Here is a 19,780-nt window from a genome sequence, read left to right on the forward strand (position 1 = left end):
TTAGATCCTTTGGAGCTCTGTCACGGCCTCCTGTCCCTCCGCACGACCACAGTCCTGGTGTCCCAAGCACCCCATGCCCAGAGCCCTTAGCAGGAGAAAAGGTGGCAGATCCTTCAAGAGACACCCAGAGAGGACGGAGCCAGGGGGAAATTTGGCCTGCGCCAGTGACAGCGACAGGAAGGTTCACCTTCCTGCCATGTGGCTCAATTCAGTTTACTCATGGCGGCCCACGGGCCAGGGGAAAGCCCCCCGACCTCCGACCACCTCAGGATGCAGTTGGAGAATTTGAACATATCCCTGCAGGTTGCATTCCAAAAGTCTTTTGGTTCTCGAAGAGTCCCAAACCCGATCAAAACAACTAAGGAACGACTCTTATGGAGAATTCATATGACAAATGAACAATGCAGTGCTTACGAAGGTGAGACATTTGGTTGATTATGATGTATCTTGCGTGAAAAAAATTGTATTTGACTTTTAGCAACACAGAACAATACATAAGCTACACCATAGCTTTAAGGAAATAAACTTGGATGGAATTTTTTGCAAGGATTACAGCGATGTGAATAAACTAACAGTTGATAGTGAGAAACAGGAAAGAAAATGCAAGTGATGGGACGAAATTCTCTTTCCCTAGACTTCTGCAAAATGGGCCAATAAAAATTACATCTGGCTAGCCACGGGGAATAAGGTCACCATCTGCAGCTTTCAGAGATGCCCTCTTTGTAGAAGCAGGAGGAATCCGGCTTATCGAGTGTGATGCTGAGGACACACTCTTGCTAATTTGCCATTTTGGAAACTTCCAGTTTTACATGATATTGCAATTCCCTGTCAAAGTTGATGGCCTGCCGTGTGCACACCATTGGGAATACACAGATGAATAAAACTTTCTTTAGACTCTAAGGCTTCTTGGAGTAGATGGTGCCTGAACTGGGGGTGGAGGAGACATAGAAGGAAAAATGGAGACCAGGGGACCAGAATGAAACAAGGATATGGTTAGTAGACCAACAGCGGCTCTGAGCTGCTGACACTGGGACTAGGTGGGTCATGGGGGAATTCACAAGGAGATGCAGCATGGGCTTCGGGACTAGGCTGGGGGCGGGGAAGCAGTTCCACTTTGGACTCAAGGGTTTGGGGTACCCCAAAATGCCACCCACTGTCCACAGAGATATAGAAGGGGGAGTGATCAGGGTAAGGATGATGGAGGAAGCTTGCGGGTTTGTAGGAAATAATTCATAGTGTAAGAAAAAAAATCAAGGAGCTAACTCCAGGGAAGAGAACTAGTAAACGGGTTGGTGGAAAGATTGGAACTCATGAAGACAGAAAGGTCAGAGGCACGACCTACAAGTCACAAAAGACAAAGGAAGGGTCAAGGCAAAGGGCTAGCCGACATGTGAAGGAGCCTGGAAGGTGAGGCGGAGCCAGTACTAAATCTTGGGAGGGGAAATCAAGAACATTAATTGACAGCGATGCCTTTAGAGACCCTACCCACCCAGAGCACCCAGCAAAGCATCCAGTAGTAAGTTTCAGCTTATGGAAATCCACTGTCTATAAAAACTTTGAGTCCAGCATGATCCAGAAAGATAAATTGGCCAAAGCTTGTCATAACACAAAATGAATTACTGGAACCTTATTTACCAGCCAAGCTACCCTGGGCTTATTAGGTGGCTTGGCTGGAGCCTAAGTGGTAAGTAATCAATATTTATGATGATTCCTCTTCTATAAGTAATAACTCTGGTCTAAACTGAGCCAGGTCTCCTAGGCCAAAAAATGTTTCCCTGGTTTTCCTTTTGCCTCTCTAGTCTCCCAAGTCTATTAATAAATTTTAAAACAGGGGCGCCTGGGTAGCGCAGTCGTTAAGCGTCTGCCTTCGGCTCAGGGCGTGATCCCGGTGTTCCGGGATGGAGTCCCACATCGGGCTCCTCTGCTGGGAGCCTGCTTCTTCCTCTCCCACTCCCCTGCTGTGTTCCCTCTCTCGCTGGCTGTCTCTCTGTCACATAAATAAATAAAATCTTTTAAAAAAATAAAATAAAATAAAGTTTAAAACAAGTGTTAATAAATTAAACACAAATTTAACACTTTTTTAAAAGATCGTATTTATTTATTTGGCAGAGAGCCAGAGGACACAAGCAGGGGAAACAGTAGAGGGAGTGGGAGAAGCAGGCTCCCCACTGAGCAGGGGGCCTGATGCGGAGCTCGAACCCAGGACCCTGTGATCACGACCTGAGCCGAAGGCAGACGCTTAACCGACTAAGCCACCCAGGCGCCCAAATTTAACAAATTTTAAATTGGTTTCCTTGAATAAGATGGCCGTGATTCTAAGTTAGGCCTTACGACATAGACCGGAAACATTAAATAAAAACGTAGTACATAATAATTTGTAATTTTTTGCGCGTGGTTCTGGGTAACAATGTGAGCCATTGAAAAGCCTTGCCCTGTGCTCGCTTCGGCAGCACATAGACTAAAATTGGAACGATACAGAGAAGATTAGCTTGGCCCCTGCACAAGGATGACACGCAAATTTGTGAAGCGTTTCATATTTTTTCGAGTTCTCAACATTTGCTGCAACATGGACGGCACTGGAGGAGATAATGCTAAGGGAAATAAGCAGAGAAAGACAATTATCATATGCTTTCTCTCATCTATGGAACATAAGAACTAGGAAGAAAGGGATAAAGAAAGGGGGGGTAATCAGAAGGGGGAATGAAGCATGAGAGACTATGGACTCTGAGAAACAAACTGGGGCTTCAGAAGGGAGGGGGGTGGGGGAATGGGATAGGCTGGTGATGGGTAGTAAGGAGGGCACGTATTGCATGGTGCACTGGGTGTTATACGCAACTAATGAATCATCGAACTTTACATCGGAATCTGGGGATGTACTGTATGGTGACTAACATAGTATAATAAAAAATCATTAAAATTAAAAAAAAAAAAAAAGAAAAGCCTTGCCCTGACTTGTTCAAAAAAAAAAAAAAAGTATCACGTGGCAAAAGTCCTCACGTAGGAGAACATCAATGCTAATTTCTCAAAATCCGTAAACTATGTAGCATAGTTTGAAATCACCAAATAAAACAGAGAATTGACCAGATGTTTGAATCCTTTAAAATTTGATGAGTCATTTCTCATATTAATAATGGGGGCGGGGGGGTCATGTAACACCTCACATAAAAAGCTGGCCAGGCAAGGACCTTCTGAACAGCCACTGGGGAGTGAGGCTGTCGGGATGGGCTTCATACGGGATCGGTTTTCTTTACAATAGACCACGTAATGCGGTTTACTCTTTCTAAAATATGTAAGAAGTACAATCAAAGCTCTCTTTCTATAACCAGATGACCAAAAGATGGTTGAGCCAGTCCTGCATACCTGAGCCTTTTGTCCCGTTTTTCTATGAAATGGTTTGAACAAGTATTTCTATTGCTTTGGAAACTATTCGCTATTTCCTGAGGGCATCTCATCTGAGGGAAGGAAAGGCGGGGCAGCTTAGCTGGTGCTGGGGATACTGGAATTGGGAGGAGAGTAAGCAAAGATTCTAGATACTCTCTTGGCTTAATTCTACCCGCTCTGGAAACTACGAAACTCTGCAGAATTCAGAGCAGTAGGCAAAGGGGAGGGCTTGGAGGAGGTCTGGGCCCTTATACCCAGCCACCCGCCATGGCACAGGGCAGCCATAAGCTCTTCATAGGATCTCATGCCCTTGTTTCTTTTCATTCCTCTTGAGCCAATGAAGGGCACCATTTTGGTTGGAGGAAATATGGCCTCCAAGTCCAATCATTTGTTCATGAGAACCTTGATTTCAGCTGCATCTCTTCCGGGTCTCAGTAAACAACTTCCAGTTAAAGCACGAGGGCCCGACCTTTCTTAAGGGTTCATTAAATGTTGCCCCCAACTAGCACTTAGGAAGGAAAGTGGGCTACGACATGACTCCCATCTCACCACCTGAGGTTGGAAGCATTGTGCATCTTGGAAGCTTGTCTTAAGAGGACAAGTGTGCAAGATGGACAGTGATGGACCAGCTAACAATGAGCCCTTTCTTAGCCCCAGGGGCCTGGCTGAGCCTCTGAGAACCCAGTGCTTACTACTGCCCCGGGCAGGAGCCTGGGGTGCTCTGGGTGACAGAGTCCCTTTCCCATGGATCCAAGGAGTTGGGTCATTAGTTTCCTGACTTGGGAGAACATTGCCCAGCTCTGTTCTTGTCAGCCTGTCTGAGATGCTGGTGCCAGGGGAGCAGAAGGTGTCCCAGGTCATAGCGAGAGGGGAAGGTCCACAGGTCTGAGGTGATTTGGAGCCTGGGCATAACAAGCACCAGATGTTTCCCAGAGAAGTTTCCAAACCAAAAAGAGGGGGCGCCTGGGTAGCGCAGTCGTTAAGCGTCTGCCTTCGTCTCAGGGCGTGATCCCGGCGTTCCGGGATCGAGTCCCACATCGGGCTCCTCTGCTGGGAGCCTGCTTCTTCCTCTCCCACTCCCCTGCTGTGTTCCCTCTCTCGTTGGCTGTCTCTCTGTCACATAAATAAATAAAATCTTTAAAACAAAACAAAAAGAGGGCAAATGCTCTAGGGTGATCTTCACAGAAGTGGTCCGCTTCTGTTGTCCTATGAAGACTGTCGCCTCCAGACTAACCAGCTCCCCAGGGTCACAGAAATCTGGACTTCAGGGAAGGGAGGTGTGTCTGGGGAAGGGTTACCACTCCCCCCACTCCACCCCCAGACAGCTCCCTAGACTGCCATCCCCACCCAGCAGCACTCAGAGCTATGTCCAGTAGGCCCAGGGTCAAAGTGTCCTGCTGGGCTCCAGAAAGAGCCAGTCCCCCTACCCTACGGGGCACTCCAGATTCCTGCCACACGGGACCTGGAGGATGAAGATGGCTGGGGAAGCTAGAGCCTCCCAGGAGCAGGTTCTCCCAGCCTGCCCATCTCCCCACCAGCCCTTGGCATTAGAATTTAGAGCTCAAGGTTGGGGTTTCCTGGCAGGCCTCATTCACTTTATAACCATCTGCAAACTAAAGGCAATGAGAGGAATCTGGGCTCCCCTGGCCTGTAAATCCTAGAGAAGAGGCATCAGTCAGAGGGTCTGTCTTCAGAGCATGAACTTGCACCCCACAGGAAGGCCATTATCAAGACTGAAGTCTAGGGACCAGAAGGAAGTATAATTCTAAATGCTGGCCACACCAGGCTGTGCCCCCCTCGGGGAGGTTCTTGGGGGTCGTCCCTCCCCGTACTTGGCCAATACTCACCTTCCTCGGGGGACATGCCGCTGTGTTGTGTTCACCACAGGTCAGGCTGTCTGGCCCATCCGGACAGACAGAAGAGTATAAACATGGGTGCCCCCCATTTCCGGCTGGTCCAGCCTTTTCCTACTTCTGTCCTGGGTGGGAAACAGGAATAGCCCTGGCTGCACTGGGGCCTGTAGGGAAGGGAGTTAAGGACAGTGTGGAGGCCACGAGGCCCAGGAGGCTCAGAGAAGCTCCCCACCCCCCCCCGGACAGCCTTCACCTCTAGCTGGAACTCTCTCCCACAACACCCAGGAGCCCCTGGCTGCCCCCAGGGAGGCTGCAGGAACAGTCCTGACCCAGGAGGACGCTGATGGCCAGTTACAACTACAGAGCCAAGCAGCTGCCCTCTGAGGGCCCAGGACCCACAGTGAGCAGGGTGTTTGCTTGGCAAAGGGTCCCAGCGCCACCTCCTGGGCCTCCATAGCCCAGCACCTTCCAGCAGGGCTCCACCCCTCTTCCCGCTGCCACAGCCTCCCTCTGCAAAAGGGAGCCCTGGTCCCTGTCTCCTGGGGAGGCTGGCTTCGGGGATGGGGTAAGTACCAGGCACAGGGCACCGTTGCTCCTTCTGAGCAATGGGGACAGCGCTTGGCCCCAGGGAAAGAACAGCCCTGCAGGGAAAGGCACCCTGAGTCCACTGAGCCCAGCCACCCCCTCCCAGTGGGAACTCTGAGAGCATGGAGGGGCCCAAGTGTGGACACAGAGCAGTTTGTCACGTTTTCTTGGGCCTGTGGCCTGATCCCGAGGAGGGGCACCCACAGGGTGACCCGGGCCAGATCCCCACGTGGCTGAGAACTCACTGGGGAGACAAGGGCTTCCTGGAGCACTGGAGGGCCCACAGGGCTGCCCCGCAGAGGCCAGGCATGTGCTGCTCCTTGTCCAGCAGCTGCCCGACTCACAGAGCTCCCAGAGATCCAGGTGCCCCCTGGTGGGGATGTCAGGTCCCTGGGCTGGTTTGCAGGCTGGCCCAAGGGAGGGGAGATGGGGGGAGGAGGTGACTGGGTGGGAGGGGAGTAGGGGCAGCTGAGCAGTCTGGCCAGGTGGCTGGAGGCCAGCCCAGGGCCAGAGGGAGGTCCAGGGCAAAGGCAGAGTGAAGAGCAGAGAGGGAGGCCAGGCTGAAAGGGGGGAGGCAGGACCAGGACAGGGAAGGGAGGCCGGCAGGGTGAGGGCAGCAGGGGACTCCAGGGAACCTGTGGGGACAGGGGGCCCTGTGGGCTTCCAGGGGAGGAGAGGACAAGCTGGTGAGAGGTGGGAGCTTGACTGGGCGAGCTGGGGGACCCAGGGTGGGGGCCAGCAGAAGACAGGGCTGGAGGGCAGCAGGGAGGGGAAAGGGGCAAGGGAAGGGGGAGGGGAAGGGGGTGGGGCTGGGGGGCAGCAGGATAATAGTAGTGCTGCTTTTCCTTCATTGCTGCCAGGGAACAGGGGAGAGCCCAACCCAGGCTTCCGGAATCTGCCTGCCTCTGTTGCTTTAGGATTTCTGAGGTTCTTGTGACCTCAGAGGCAGAAAATTCTTGAGAGCGAGACCTGGAAGCCCTGCCTGCAGCTCAACTATGCCCATCGTAAAGATGAGGAAAGAGGCCCTGAGTGGGGGTCCTGGGAGGCAGTTCTCAGGCTGGAACCAGGTGTGCTTGTCCCAGGGCAGAGCCTCTCTACAACCTGAGCCAGCCCGTGTGAGGCCCCATCCAGGGCACCGGGGGACAGCATCCTGGCTGGTTCCCTCCAGGGACACTGTCTGAGAGCCTGGCTGGCTGGTGTTCAAGCGTGGCCCCACCACCCTGTGCACACCCTCCGTGGGGGGATCAAGAGGCTCGGCCACTCCCTGAGCTTAGGTGCCTCTAAGATGTCTGGACTCAGGAATTCTCTGCGAAGGACAGGGGACCCATGTTTGTCTCTGGGCATCCCTGGCCCGGGAAGAGGGGGGTCAAGGCACCAGAGGCGACAGCGGAGTCAGGAAGCAAGAGCTTGGAGAGCTGAGTGCCCTCGGGCTCTGTGCAGGGATGTGGTGAGCTGGGCAGGGGGTGCCCCAGGCTGCCCCCTTTTCCCCACCTTCCTCCCCCCAGGCCCAGTAGTAAGGACAACTGAGAAGAAACCTCTCCGCTTCTGTCATCCGTTGCTCACACAGTAACATCCCTATGCTACCAGGGTTCCAGGACAGACCTTGAGAAGCCTTCAGGACAGTGATGGATGTTACCGGAGACTGGACCCCGGGAAGGGGCAACCCTGATGGGGCAAGGGTGAATCAACTTCTCTCCCACTTGTGACCAAATGGTTTTTCCTAGAACTTCTGTGACCTTAACAACCAGGACTAGGGAACCCTGTTTTGGGGGATCTAGTGGACTTTCCTCGCAAGAGCAGCTGACCCTCAAGTCTCTCCTGTAGATCTTTCCTTGTCTCCTAGCAAATGCCCGAGGAATCCTGACCCCCTCCGGCCACCCCCGGGTCACGTGCTCCTCCACACCCCGTGGCTCTGAGCTGCTGTGCAACAATTCTCAAGGCCCCAGGGCCACCATCTTTCCTCTGCCAGCTCCTCGCTGACTTCCCCGCCCCTCCTGACCTCACTGACCTCATTATAAGGGCTCCTCGCAAACACCCCAAGATGCCAGCAGGTCGTGGAGAGGGAGCCCCGTGCCTGCCTCCTCTGTGCCCACAGAGGGAGCAGAGCCCCAAGGGGAGGGTATGACCAGAGCCCCAGGGAGGGTGTAGGGATCCGAAAGCGAGCTTGGTGGTCTTGTTCCCCCTGCCCAGGTAGAGACAAGGGCAGTCTGTCGAGCCTCCCAGAGATCCCAGCGGCCCAGCCTGGCATGGGAGCACCTGTCTGACTCCCGCGCACCAAAGGGGGGTTGGGAAACTAGGAGGTGCCTCATCCTATCAGCCCTGGGGGCTCTACACCAGGGGCCTTGGCGGAACCCTGAGCTCATGAGGGGGAGGAAGTCGGGCGTCCAAGCTGGAAGGCATGGGGACGGGTTAACGCAGCCTGTGGGAGCGGATGGCCACGTGGGGCCGGGGCATCTCTGTGGAAGTCACTCAGCATGGATCAAAGAAGTCCCAAGGACTGGAGGCTGGCCGGCCCCGCACTCCCTACACAGCCTCACCCCCACACTCATGCAATCCTGGGGACAGAGCAGAATCCCGAGTTAACCAAGACTGGGGTCCTCAAAACCAAAGTTAAGTCCTGGAAAAAATGAAGACGCTGGGGTCGCATCACACCTGAGTTTATGAGGGATGTGTCCTGGCCTCATGAGCCTGAAGACTCGGATCCCCGGGGGAAACCCCACAAGTTTGGAGGCAAAGGAAAGAAAGCTTGCAGAGGGGATAGGAAGGGACACGGTTCCCGGAACCACTGTGGTTAGTTCAGAGGGAAACATCCACAGCCCACAGCCGAGATGACTGTGCCACGGCACGAGAGTTCCTCCTCAGTGCGAGAGTGAGAATGCCGTGCGTGAGTCGGGGCCCCGAGAATGACTCAGCACCGCATGATGTCAGCCAAGACATCAGACTCTCTCGGGAGTGGGAAGAACATAGCCGAATGCTCTTCGGGCTTGCCCATCACGACTCCTCAGGAACAGGCCACTGCCTCAAAGAGGACACAGAAGGCCCACGGCCTATGGTCACACAGGGACTCCTTCTAGAGGCCCCGCTGGCGACAGGCACGGCCCCGGCCTTCTTCAGCGCTGAACGAAGACTGCATCCCAACCACAGGCCCTACCTGGTGCGGAAGGCTGATAGATACCCGCACAGATAAGATGCTCCCAGAGCCTCCCCCCAGGTCCTGGCCTCGCTGCTGGTGCCTGCACCGCTTCCTCCACCAGCCTCGAAGGGAAGGAGGGTGCCTGCTGCCTCAGGCCCCAGGCTCTCCTTTGTGGTCACTGATCCTAGTCAAAGGCAAGCTGAAAGAACACCAAAGAGCCCGAGGCTCAGGTGACGTGTGCAAAACGCAGTGGGGGTAGAGAGAAAGGCCCTGCACCACACGTGGCGGGGGGGATTGGGTGGGTGGGATTTGAGAGGGAGAGTGGGGGGGGAGGAGTGGGTTCGGGGAGGCAGGAGCCAGAGTCTGGAGGTTTCTAGGGGGTGGCTCGGAGAGAGGATTCCAGGTATTTGCTGTGCAAGGAGCAGGTCCTCCCAGACTAGTGACTCAGTTTCCTCAACAAACCAAGGACATGAGAAGAAAGTAGGGGAGGGGGGCGCCTGGGCGGCTCAGTCGTTAAGCATCTGCCTTCGGCTCAGGGCATGATCCTGGCGTTCTGGGGGCTCGGGTGTTCTGGGATGGAGCCCCACATCAGTCTCCTCTGCTGGAAGCCTGCTTCTTCCTCTCCCATTCCCCCTGCTTGTGTTCCCTCTTCGCTGGCTGTCTCTCTCTCTGTCAAATAAATAAATAAAATCTTAAAAAAAAAAAAAAGAAAGGGATGGATAGAGGGAGGGAGTGGGGGAGGGAAGACTGTTCGAGAATGCAATGCATTTCCCTCCAAAGGTGCCCTCATTTGAGTCCTGACCTGGTTCAAATAAACCAATCGTAAAAAGACACTTTTGAGACCATTGGGGGGAAATCGGAGTATGAACTGGGTGGTAGATGATATTAAAGACTGACTTTTGATTTTGTTTCCTATGATGATGGCACATGGTGTCTGCATTAAAAAGTGTCCTTAACAGGGGCGCCTGGGTGGCTCGGTCAGTGAAGCATCCGACTCTTGATTTTGGCTCAGGTCATGATCTCAGGGTCGTGGCTGCGCGCAGAGTGGGGGGTCTGCTTGAGACTCTCTCCCTCTCCCTCTGTCTGCCCCCTCAAATAAATAAATAAATCTTTAAAAAAAAGAAGTGTCCTTCCTTTGGGTGGCTCATTCGGGGAAGCGTCCAGCTTCGGCTAAGGTCATGATCTCGGGGTCCTGGGATCTAGTCCCTCATTGGGCTCCTTGCTCAGCGGGGAGCCTGCTTCTCCCTCTGCCTGCCACTCCCCCTGCTTGTGCTCTCTCTCTCTTTTTCTCTCTCTCTGACAAATAAATAAATAAAATCTTTAAAAAAAAAAGTGTCCTTAACAGAAGAGACGCACCCTGAAGTATCGGGCTGAGATGTCCTGAGGTCAGTGGGAGGGGGTGAAGGGATGAAATCCATGGAAAGTCTGGTGGGAGTTGACTCTGGTGGCAGCTGGGCACAGTGTCCCTGGGGAAGCAGGGTGAGGCCAGGCTGCTGACCACCCCTGGACCAGGCTGCAGCTGGGGCGGGGCAGGGGGGGTACTTTCTGTTCTGGCACCGACACAAGCAAACAGGACTGGCACCCCAGGACCTTGGGGACCTCCTGGGCCAGTCAGGGCCGTGGCAGGTGGGTGCTCTGTGTGGTTCTTTAGGACTCTACTCGAGGTCTTTGAGACGCGCTCCCAAACTAAACACGTCTGTCAGCGGTTTTAGCGAACCCCACAAAGAAAATACGAACCGACACAAGTTCCTGCTTAACTGTGGTTGACCTAACCTACACCAACTTTCCCATCGTTGATTTTGGTGTATTCAACTTTCCAGCCGCCTCATCACCTTTGGCCACCAGACAGCCCAACACCCTCTGCCCCGATCACACGCCCAATCCGGAGAGGGCCATTCGCTGTCAAATGGCCATTTTTTTTTTTAAAGATTTTATTTATTTATTTGACAGAGAGACAGCCAGCGAGAGAGGGAACTCAAGCAGGGGGAGTGGGAGAGGAAGAAGCAGGCTCACAGCGGAGGAGCCTGATGTGGGGCTCGATCCCATAACGCCAGGATCACGCCCTGAGCCGAAGGCAGACGCTTAACGACTCTGCCACCCAGGCACCCCCTCAAAAGGCCATTTTGAACTATGGCCTCGAGCAACTGCCTGGCGGCCAACAGCCGGTAGTACGTCTGCCCCCTTGGTCTGCACTGCCGCTGGTCATGGGACTATTTCACACAGGTTAGTCTGTATTGTTTCATGACTGTGAATAGAAAAGTGAAAGCATTGTCACCAGCAGTAGGAAACAACAATGCAGGGAGATGGAAGTCGTGAGGTGTGCAGAAGCAGCCAACCTTGAACCTCAGCCAGCCATACCTGGGACATGAGCCAGGCATGCTCCAGGGTGAACGGCAAGAACACAGCCCCGGAGCTCGAGCAGTCCTGGAAGACTGCATCTAAGTCGCAAGGTGTGATTAGGGATTTTCTTGTATTTTCAGCTCAGGGGAAACAGGATCCATTTCACAGGACCCTCTCCCTTTCCCCCCACACCAAGCCTGTTGCTGGATTTGATGTCTTCAGGGGTTTTTTAGTTTTTTTAGCTCGTTGTACTATTAACAATTTATTTGAAGGGTCTCATAGAGAGAGTAATTCATACTTTTTTTTCTGTTTTCCCTTTTTTGTACTCCATTTAAGAGAGAAAACCCTTTTTCTCCCCCAATTCTGAGTTTTGTCCTTTTTATCTCTTCTTTTCCACTTTTATTTCTTCTGCTCTTTCCATTCCTCTTCCTCCCTTTTCTCTCGTTTTTCTCCTTTCCCCTACCAGAGCCAAAACTCTCATAACAAAAGTGGCACAGGTAACAACACCTTCCCTTCTTCGCATGAATTGAAATTTTCTCATATCTAAATAGAGAATTAACGACATTTGAAATAGGTTTTCATTATTACTCATCCCATCAAAGAGGTAACGTGTATATTTTAAAAACACATCTTCACATGTAATCAAAGAACTGAAAATGAAAATGAGGTGTTTTTTTTTTCATGTTAAATTGGCAGAGATTTGTTAAATGGCAATTCTTAGTGCTGGCAGAAGTCTAGGGAGAAGGACCTTCTCAGGAGGTTTCTAGAAGGCAATTTGGAAACATGTATCAAGAGCCTTAAAAATAGCCTACTCTTTGACCCCGAGGAACATAAATGCTGATCAGTTCCACTTTGTGTCAGATGCAGCTTGGAATGGACTGGAAGCTAAGAAGTGAGAGTTGGAAAGAACGTTTCCCCCTTTCTTTGGGCCCTGAGAAGATTAAATTGGGGATGGAGGGGGTTACTGGACTTCAGGTAGAGACGACATGGTCAAAGTTGAGTCCTCTATGGGGCAGTAGGCATTAGGGGAAGCCTGGGGGAGAGCAGCTTGGGTGCCAGGAGCCTGAACACCTGCTGACCACCTTTGGTGTTTGAGTTGGAATGTCCTCCTGTTATCCCCAAGCCTTCAGGAACATACAATTAATAGGTACAGCCTGGCTTTAGCTGTGAAATCTAGAAGTCAGCTGGATTCTCATGCCCCTGGAGCTCTAGATAAGATGGGTTCTACTGCACCTCAAGGGTCTGGGGAAGGGGCAAAGCCCTCCCTGGGATGTCCTGTTCCATGGACTGGAGATGGCCAAAGCCCTTCCAGCTTTTCTGCAAGTTCCCAGGGCAAGCATGGCTGACACCTCCATGACCCCCCTCTGGCCACCATGTCTGTTAGCCTCTTCCCAGAGATCCCCCAAGACTCCCCGCCCACAGGCAGTCATCAGTGTCCTGGATATTTCTGAAGTTTGGGGGCTACATGGAGATGGGGAGGTTTCATGTCATGGAAACACAAATTTTGGCTTCTCAGTCAAGCATTTCCCGAGCTAAAATGGCCATGGGCACTCGGTCCCTAAGGGACATCCTCAGGCCTGCTTCCACACAGGCCACAGCCTCTTTTTGGCAGGCTCCTATCACCCCACTGCTTTCCTGACCCTTCTCTGTCTCTTGAGCTCCCGAGTTGTGGCCCAGGTTCATGCTGACACTTCCATACTCAAGCCCCACCTTCTGTCCTAACAGTCGTCAAGACATGTTCCTGGCTAAGAGGACTCTTGGTGCCAGTTGTGACAGTGATGTTTTCATCCTGTTTTAACTGAGCCTTGGGGAATTTGGGTGATGCCTGGGCCTACCCTTGGGTTGCAGCGGCTCAGGGAGAATGGACACCTCAGGGAAGCTTGTTCTGAGATGGCCAGACGTGAGGAAGAAGAGACACCAGTAGCAGCCAGGAAGGTTCTGTGGATCATGGAGCATTCCTCAGGGCTTCTGAGGTGGGCAGGATAACATCCTCCCCACAAAGATATCCCCATACTAATTCCCAGAACCTGTGAATGTGTTGAGTCACATGGCAAGGGGAATCAAGGTTACAGATGAAATTAAGATTACTAATCAGCTACCCTAAAAATGGGGGATTGGTCTGTATTATCCAGGTGAGCCCAATAATCACAAGAGTCCTTAAAAGCAGAAGAGGGAGACAGAAGAGAAAGTCAGAGGTGTACAATGTGAGAAGGACCCAACCCTTCCCTTTGAAGGGAGGCTGGCTTTGAAGATGGAGGGAGGGGCCATGAGCCAAGGACCTCAGGCAGATCAGCCTTTGGAAGCTAGAACAGGCGAGGAGATAGGTTCTCCCCCTGGAACCTCCAGAAGGAATGCAGCCCCGCCAAAGCTTGGTTTCCACCCAGTAAGACCTGTGTTGAACTTCTAACTACAGAGCTGTAAGATAACAAATTGGTAGTGTTTTAAGTCACTGAATATGAGGTTGTTTGTCACAGCAGCCATAGAAAACTGACACAGCTTCGCAGACACATCAGAGAAGAGAACTAGTAAAGGTCTGTTTATCTTGGGTCTCTGGGACTGTAATGAGGGCATCGAAGGCAGGATCACCCAGGAAGCTATAGAGGTGAGATACATCCAGGCTACGTATGCCCAGTGTAGACACCGTCAAAGACCACAAGCATGAATAAGGTCGAATCCACACACGAGTAGAAGAGAGGGCTGACGGTCTACCTGGTCTCCTGGAGCCACCCGCCCTTGGAGGATTCCCAAGGCGGGTCCTCATTCTTGGAGTCTCAGAGATCTGATGGGTGGGCCTCATGGAGCTCACGTTAGCCAAGCTCATTCTGAGAACGACAGCTCCCAAAGCTGCAGGCCTGAGGGCTTCTGATGAGCAGGCCTTGTCTCATTTGAGCCAAGATCCCCAGGAAGCGAAATCATAACCAGAAGCCTTCTGAGCAAGTCCTGTGACTTGAATGTTTCACAGCCATTGCTACACAGCCGGACAATTGAGTCCACAGTAGCTGCCCCTAGCATCAGGTCCGCTCCGTGCACACTTGGGCCTGGTCCCCCGCAGCCACTTCCCCCACAGAGTGTAGAGGGAGCTACCAATGTCCCCTCCATGACAGCCCCTTTCCAGTGCTCTCACAATGACAACCAAGCCCTTGTTCTGGCCCGGGAACCATTCTGGCTCCTGAAGGGGTCTTGGCTTAGCGCCCTTATGGGCCATTATCTGTGGATTTTAAACCTTAGCTTTCAGGCAACAGTCCTTCCTTCTTTCCACATCATTGGCAGAAGCCTAGTAGTTTCTGTGCCCTGTCAACATTTCCCAATTTATTTGTTCTTAAGACCAAAAAAAAAAAAAATCCTCAAAGACTGGTGTGAAAGTGAACAGCCTGGGCACCCACACAGCTCTGGGTGCCCCCGGAGGCCACCTCTGTCCCCGTGCCAGCAGGCTGCGAATGCCAGCCTCACCTCTGTCCTGTGGAGACCCCACAGTGTGGGCCACCTAGCACCTCTCACCCAGGCTGCTCCTGCTTTGTCAGTTTGGAAGCCTCTTTCGCTTGAAGACTAGTGCCTCCCTCTCCATTTTCCTCTCGAAATCTGTAAACCTCAGACCCTCTGTAGTTTCTGGGCTCTTTGTCATATTCGGCATCCTTTCCAACATCCCAACGGAAAGCCAACCATGAGATCTCCTCTGGCCCCTCGCCTTTCACCACTATGTGGCTGTATGACCTTCAAGGTAAGGTCATATTCTAAGCCTCCTTCTTTTATTCCACAACTATTTATTTAGCACTAATTAAGTGCCAGGTAGTGACTTAGAAAAGTTGCTGGAGATACAGCAGTAAACAAACCAAACCAAACCAACCAACCAACAAAAATCCCAGCCCTCCAGGAGCTTACAACCCAGTGAGAGAAGATAGGCTATAACTAACTAACATCATACGAGGTCAGGCCAGTGACAGGTGCCAGGGAGACAATTAAAGCAGAGAAGGGTGATGGGGGTTGAAATTTGAAACATGATAGCCAGGAAAGTCTTACTGAGAAGGTGAGCAAAGACCTGAGGAAGCCGGCTTCAGTTCCTTGTTCGTAGCGTGAGCACAATAACAATGGCATTTACCTCATCAGTTGCCATGAGATTCAATTAAGTTAATACACACAGGGTTACCACCCGGCCGGTTGTAAGTGCCTCCCAGATGTTAGATCTTTTTATAATCATTACTTATTATTATTTTATTTAAAAATGCTTTTTTGAAGACATGAATGTGTTTCCAGTATTCAGTTTAGTTTGTGTTGGGAATTCAAAGATGGCCACATAACATGCACACCAAAATCACAACACAGACAGCACTCATCAGCTCCTGCCCTCTGCCTCCCTGAGCCAGGAATCCTCCAGAACCGTTCCTCATCAAACAATTGGAATCAGCACGCGAAAAGAAACCAATGCGTCATCCCTTGATGCAGTTGGGGACAGAGTCATCTTTTGAACTCCCCCCACTCTCCTTTCCCGTTTACTGTGTGACAGTAATTTCCTCTGTCATGAAGAGCTGGCATTCCATCTCTTTCATCCTTCCTATGAAATGATCATCTCCGTCTGCTTTGAGTGGCAAAGAAAAGAATAATTCATAGTCCGCTATTGACATTATGTAAGACAATACAAACCAACCTAGATGCTGTTAGTTGTCTAATTGTTCTGTGTTATTTTGTTAGGGGTCACCGAGTAAAAAGATCTTAACTTCCTACTTTTTATGTTTCCCTGATAGGACCACAGGTCTGACTCATTGTTACGGGCATGTGTGACAGGGGGATCGGATGTTCTTGGAAAGGAAAGCGGCTTTCACACAGACTTGTTCTTCCCGCATAATTGTGAAATTTCTACAATATAAACATAGGCTTTTCTTCATTGCACTCTTTCTTGAGCCTGTTCGAGGCAGTCCTAGTGCCCAAATATAGTAGCGCATTAGTCGTATCATGACTCAGGGGCCTAGTAAACATTAGCTCAATGGAAATCCTGAAACTGTAAAGCAAAACCAAATATAATTCAAGTGTACAGAATGATTATACTTACCTTTTATGGACCAGATGTCCATAAAGAAGACACACAGGAAAATGCGGCCAGAAAAGATTGCACCTGTGTCTTCAAGCCGGACACTCTCTAATTTTCCTAAGGGAGTCCCAATGCCTGCCAGTGGGAAGTGTTGTCCTAGAATTCATCTGGAAGCTGGGTTTTATTACGAACTTTTAATTTTTTTAAATATCTAACTTGCAAAAAAGTTGAAAGACAAATACCCATTTACCCTTTACCAATTTTTTCTAGCTATGCATATCTATACACAGCCACACCTTTTTTAGCTGAGTGCTTTGAAAGTAAGTTACAGACATAAGATCACTTTCACCCCTAAGTACTTAGCCTGCTTCTACAAAAAGAAGGACAATTCTCTTACATAACCAAAATACCATCATCACACACACAAGAAATGCAGCAGGGACACAATCATATTATGTAATAGACAGTCCTTATTCAAATTTCCCCGATTATCTCCTAATTTTCCTTTATATCCTTTTGGAAAAAATTATTCCCTTGAATCCGATTAGGTTTACACAGTGTTTAATGTATTTTCATGTAGAGCTGTCCTCCCACCATTTTTGGTCTTTCATGACATTGACATTCTCTGAGTCTTATGGACTTTTCCCCAATCTCTGTTTGCATAATTGCTTCCTCGTGATGTAATTCAGATTAACTATTTTGAGCAAAATGCTACTGGAGGTGATGCTATGTCCTTCCCTAACAAATCACACCAGGAGCCACAGAATGTTAGTCTGCCCCACTATTTATGAATCTGATTTTGATCATTTAGTTAAGGTGAGGTCTGGCAGATGTCTCCCCTGTCCTTAATACATAATCTGCAAAAGGATTCTTGCATACGGTGTGAACATCTCACACCCAACAGCGCTTCACCCAATGGCTTTAGCATCTGATGATACTGACTGAATCCGTTATTATGGGAGTCTGCAGAAAGGCGATTGTCCAATTCTATTATTCCTTCTTTATTTATTAGCTGGCATTCCTCTGTGAAGACAAGGTGCAACCTGGGTCTCTGTCATAAATCCCATTTAAAACAGCAGGAAATCCTCTGCTGGAAGGCCGATTAATTACAGTGCGCTACGTGGTCTCCAATTCCTTCTCCTCTTGCTTCTTTCCCTCCAACTGCTCCACGCTTATTGAGTGCTTTGTGCCCAGCACTGTATAAAGTGCTTTAGATATGCCACATCCTTTAATTAATTCCCAACCACCCTGGGGGCTAGGTGGGAGCGACTCATCTTGCCGATGAGGACGCTGAAACAGAGAGAAGTCACTCGCCCAAGGTCATCTAGTAAGTGACCTGAGGTTTGGAACCCAGACACATTAGACCAAAAAGGCTATCTGCTTGCCCAGCCACTTTCCTAAACCACTGTTATATCTATCCCTTTTTGTATACATATACAACAATTCAGCCAGTAGCAGTCCTTGATTTTTGTGGATTCCTAGACAACTCTTTATCTTCCCCTTGAGTATTAGCCGTGCACAGCAAAAAAGCCAGAGAAATAACAAGTGTGACCATGGGATCATGGATCATTTTCCTTTTCCTCTTCATATGTATCTGTACTCCCCAAGTTTTCTACAGTGAACATGCATTGATGGTCTGGTCAAATTTTTAGTTGTCAGATTCAGAAAGGCTCTTCCTAGGAGCCGTCTGTCCCCGCTGGAGCCAGGCTCATGGATTGGACACGTGGACGCATGCCTGGGCTTATGTGCTAGTAAGTGGCCTTTTAGTGACATAAGTGATTCATGCTACACCAAACCAATGGGGGGAAAGAATCCAGTTCCACGGAGGGTCCATTTTCCCAGAGTCCTAATCACAGCGTGGCTTTGTGCAAGATTGCAGGCAACCATCAAAGACAGAGAAAGACTAGGCCTTGGACCTCAAACTGTTTACAAAGTAACAGCAAGACAAGGAAGCACACAAGAAACCCCTGGAGAAGGACAAGGTAAGGCATGCTTGGCAGCAGAATAGGAACAGTGGCCATCGTCCCTGAAGGTCAGATACGGGAGAAGTTACTGAGGCTTCAACACATTTCTAGAGGGAAATCAAAATCACAGACCAGAAAGTCATTACTCTGAGTTTGTAAGATTCTGGGCCCTTATAACTTTCTCATGTTTCTTATTTTTGTTACTCCAAGTCTGTTTCCCTATAGTCTTCAGCAGAGGGGGGGAAATGCCTTTAAGAAGGAAGAAAAAAAGAATTAATAGGAAGATAGAATCGCGATACCAAACAGTAGAATTTGAACAACAAGAAGCCGCCACGAGGCAACTCTTCACACGTCAAGAGCTTGGAAGTCAGTTGCTTCCATCCTCACAAGAAAAAACCTGAACAAACTGAAAATCAGCAGCTTTTCTTAGATCCATTGGAGGATTGAGGGCATAGGGCAAACCACCAGCCTGAAATCTGGAGAGAGCGGGGGATACAGAGAAACGTGACTTACCGGGAGCAGAAGCCGTCATCGGAGCCCACAATCTGTAGGAAACACTCAAGAACAGTCTGATGAACTGCCGGAGGCTGAGTGTGGACTAGCCTGACAGCTGAAACGATTGGAGTCCCACACTTCCCTGGGCTCGACTCCCAGAAGCCCCACCAGGCTCTCACTGTGAAGGTTCGGGAAAAAATCTCCATGCGTCAACCAAGGGGAGGGAAAAGTTACCGGTTTCCAGCACACTCAGGGAGAATGTAACCATTTTGAAAGGCCAGAGCGTTTTGTTCTCTTTTTAAAAAGGCGTGAATCCAGAGAAACTGCCTTATCTGCCCTGGGGGAAGGGCAAGGAGACCACACCAACTCCTCCAGCCTTCCAGTCTCTGCTTTTAGACCCTGAATGTTCTTGCAGGCTGTCCACCCCTTCCTGCAGAGCCCTTGACACATTCATCATAGTCCTTTTCAAAGAACTGACAATTCCAAAATCCTTGTCATAGCTAAGTCTGGTTCGGAAGCTTGCTTTGTCTCTTTGGACTTTTTTGTTGCCTTTCAGCCTGGCTTGTCATGCTTTGTTGAAGGTCGGATGTAGTGTGTGTGGTAATAGGACCTGAGCTAATCAGGCTTTTAGTGTGCAGTCTTACGTTAATCTGATGAGGATCTAGGCTGTGTTTAAAGTTTCCTGTAGTTGTTGGTGCCAGGGACTTCAGTTTCATCTAGTTCTCTGATATTTGGTTTCTTTTTTTTTTTTTCCTCTTCTGTTGTTTTGGGTTTCCCTAAGAACTTCATCTTAAATAGTCTGTGTCTTGCGGCTCTCTCAGTCATAATCCACTTTTATTATACTGGAGTCTGTTGACGTGGTGGTACGTGTAGTGGATTGAATAACATCCCCCCAAAATTCATGTTCACTTGGAACCTTAGAATATGACCTTATTTGGAAATAGGATCTTGGGTGCCTGAGCAGCTCAGTCATTAAGCATCTGCCTTTGCCTCAGGTCGTAATCCT

At 50.2% G+C, this 19,780-nt stretch overlaps 1 protein-coding gene and 1 non-coding gene across 5 annotated transcripts in view; one reads left to right on the forward strand and one right to left on the reverse strand.

Moving 5' to 3' along the window:
• The window catches only part of GPR55 (G protein-coupled receptor 55), a 42,825-nt gene extending 23,451 nt beyond the window's left edge, over window positions 1-19,374 (reverse strand). For 2 of the 4 annotated variants that reach the window (XM_034655366.1, XM_034655367.1), the window contains exon 1: window positions 18,793-19,374. In XM_034655366.1, the coding sequence (XP_034511257.1) occupies window positions 18,793-18,811 (19 nt within the window). In that variant the 5' untranslated portion in view covers window positions 18,812-19,374. The remainder of the gene's footprint in view (window positions 1-18,792) is intronic. The other 2 variants (XM_034655369.1, XM_011222660.3) reach the window with 1 other exon arrangement.
• On the forward strand, window positions 2,435-2,541 carry LOC117801363. The gene has a single exon (XR_004623867.1). It is a non-coding gene; the product is annotated as a U6 spliceosomal RNA (small nuclear RNA).
• Window positions 19,375-19,780: the final 406 nt, after the last annotated feature.

The sequence above is a fragment of the Ailuropoda melanoleuca genome, chromosome 2, assembly GCF_002007445.2.
Source record: "Ailuropoda melanoleuca isolate Jingjing chromosome 2, ASM200744v2, whole genome shotgun sequence".
NCBI lineage: Eukaryota > Metazoa > Chordata > Mammalia > Carnivora > Ursidae > Ailuropoda > Ailuropoda melanoleuca.